The sequence below is a fragment of the Argentina anserina genome, chromosome 1 (genome assembly GCF_933775445.1).
Source record: "Argentina anserina chromosome 1, drPotAnse1.1, whole genome shotgun sequence".
NCBI lineage: Eukaryota > Viridiplantae > Streptophyta > Magnoliopsida > Rosales > Rosaceae > Argentina > Argentina anserina.
This window is the reverse complement of record NC_065872.1, coordinates 12,428,285-12,430,889: the sequence shown is the minus strand read 5'-3', so window position 1 is coordinate 12,430,889 and position 2,605 is coordinate 12,428,285. Positions and strand designations below refer to the sequence as shown.

At 39.8% G+C, this 2,605-nt stretch overlaps 1 protein-coding gene across 1 annotated transcript; it reads right to left on the bottom strand.

Moving 5' to 3' along the window:
• Positions 1-1,247: 1,247 nt before the first annotated feature.
• LOC126796972 (NDR1/HIN1-like protein 13) lies at positions 1,248-2,087 on the bottom strand. The gene has a single exon (XM_050523679.1). It carries the CDS (start codon positions 2,085-2,087, stop codon positions 1,299-1,301), a length of 789 nt encoding a protein of 262 aa, XP_050379636.1. The 3' UTR covers positions 1,248-1,298.
• Between the last annotated feature and the right edge of the window lie 518 nt (positions 2,088-2,605).

Below are 2,605 nucleotides of genomic sequence, written 5' to 3'. Positions count from 1 at the left end.
AGACTTAATTAGGCCCAAATTTACTTGGTGGTCCGACCCGATGTTGAGGCCTTAGGTAATGGACTAATGGACTAGTACGTATTCCAAGCATCCGGACATTCTTTCTTATCCTTAATATGCGTTGGATCGACATGGCTGAAAATTGATGCTAACATTTGGACCAAAAAAAGAAAATTTGATGCTAACAGATGTTTAACATGACTAATAGCTAGTTTTTTTTGGGTAGACATGCCTAATAGCCAGTTAGTTATACATATGAGGGGAATGTTAGACAGTGGGGACTGGGGAATTCTCATAAGAAAGCAATGAAAGATAATATAACTTACAAGTGTGAGTGATCGTGCATGATATAGTAGTCTATAGCAGTCAAGTGAGCCACGCTTCTTGATGTTTAACATGCTTACTTTTAAATCACCCTTCACTTAGTTTTATCATATGTTATAGTTTCTGGTTCCTTTTAATGCCATTATGTGTTCTTCAAAGGTTTTATCCATATTAGGGTATCCATATCATCAACCTTGCATTTGGACCAGAAAGTATGAAGCTCCGATAAAATTTTGTCACCAAGAACGAGAGAAACAGGAAATAAAACCCACATCCAACAAACGGTAACCATGCTTTCTCGATCAGTGATGAAACTATGGGGTAGTAGAATAGGACAGAACGAAACAAAACCCAGTTCTCCGATGTAGGATTGATAATTAGCCAGTTAGCTCAACCCATGTACGTCATGGATTTTATCCGATCCCTTGATAATATTTATTAATCACCTTCGATTTGCATTAGAGAGTGATTGGTAAAATTTGGCAAGCACATGAAAATTAGCTTCCAATCCACTACATGATTGTCTCAACTCTCAACTACTGGATCGACGCAAGTACTGTTCCATGAAGAGGAAGAAATTGATGTAGAGGCTAAATTTGATCTACGTACATGTAGAAGCAATATCTTTATTACATACTGGGAGTGTGTGTGTATATATATGATGTGTGTGTGTGCATGCTTAATAATTGCGGCTCCGATCAATTGAAATTTAAAGATTAGTTGTTGATGAGGTTATTCTCTACATGAAAAAAAATTACAAAACAGGTAGAAGAATTAACAGAAGAAGAAGATCGAGCAAATTTAAGCATAGAGACATGAGGCCTTTCTAGTTAAAATGATGGTTGATACTTGATAAGCATCACATTGCAGACCAATATCGATCTTATCACCGTCCACCATTAATGAAGCAAACAAGAAAACAATTGAGAAAAATTAAATTTCAAATATATCACCTTTCTCAATTACCACCTCCTTCATTTCAATGTAGTATCACAATCTTGCTCAAGAACCTTTGTAGTCGATCCCAATGTGTCCACCTTGAAGTTGCATTCGACTTCCGCTTTCTTATCCCAATTCTTAAAGAATCCATATTTGATATGTAGAGGAAGGTCACTCATTTTAAGATTTAGGGACAACGGCGACGTCGTCGTGTTCGAACTAGTGTCTTCGATGCTTTCCTGGACGTCGCTTGGCAACGCAGTGATTGTTCCATTTAGAACAAGTTTTAGGACATCCGACTCATCATCATCTAGTTCATCATGTGAAAATTTGCCCTTAGCAATGCCCTTTTGCCCGTATAAAAGAGAAGTTCCACCACCATCGTTGAATCTTATGCTCATCTTGTCATTAGGATTCACAGCTTTCAACGAGATCTCATATCCTAGATCTGAATCATTGCTGGCTGGTTTCATCACATTGACCTGCGTGATTGAGAATGTAGGGTCTTTAGGGCTCACAACGAGGTACCATATCAGCACGGTTATGCCGGCTATGAAGAACAGGACGAGCAATATGACAAGGAGCGCCAAACACCAGTGCCTGCGTACTGATGATTTCTTCTTGGTCACCGGCCTGTGCTTCTCCACGATTATGGCATTTTCAGGCGGCGGCACACGGTAGATTTGGTCTTTAGGGAAATGGATTACGTATGTTTCGTTGGGGCGATCGATGGGGCCATAGGGCACTAGCTGTGTCTCTGACGCAGGAGCTGGGTCGTCTTTGACGTCGTCGGCGCTGGTTGCAGGTGGGCCCCGCTCCTCCATTGTAGAAGGGGGAGCGGTTCACAAATGGAGAGGAGGGTTGGTGAGGGAGATAATAAGGGTGAGAAATATGTGAAATCAGCATGGCCAACAATGAGAAGAGGTGGCATGCAAGTAGTTAGATTGGGGAAAAATTGAGGGGTGAGGGGGAAGCTAGGAGGTTACAACTTACAAACTAAGAAAAGAAAAACCTATTGGACAGAGTTGTTTTTGTGTGTTGTAGATGATCGAATACAGCTCCATCGGGCACAAAATGTTTATCCAATCACATCCTTTTTTTGGGCGTTTTACCTGGTCAAATTGAATTCCACGAAGAATTTATCATTTACACCCTTGTATTTTTTTTCTTGGTACATAATTACAACGTTGTCTTTGTTGTAGCTATGAACATATATAATTTGATTTTCGAACTTGTATTATCTTCTTGCCTATATTTTTGTCACTGTTTGTTTTGTAGAACAAGTTAATTGAGTGATTTTTATTCGAATGGGGCTGGTGCGGCTGCCTTAAGTCTTTATTAA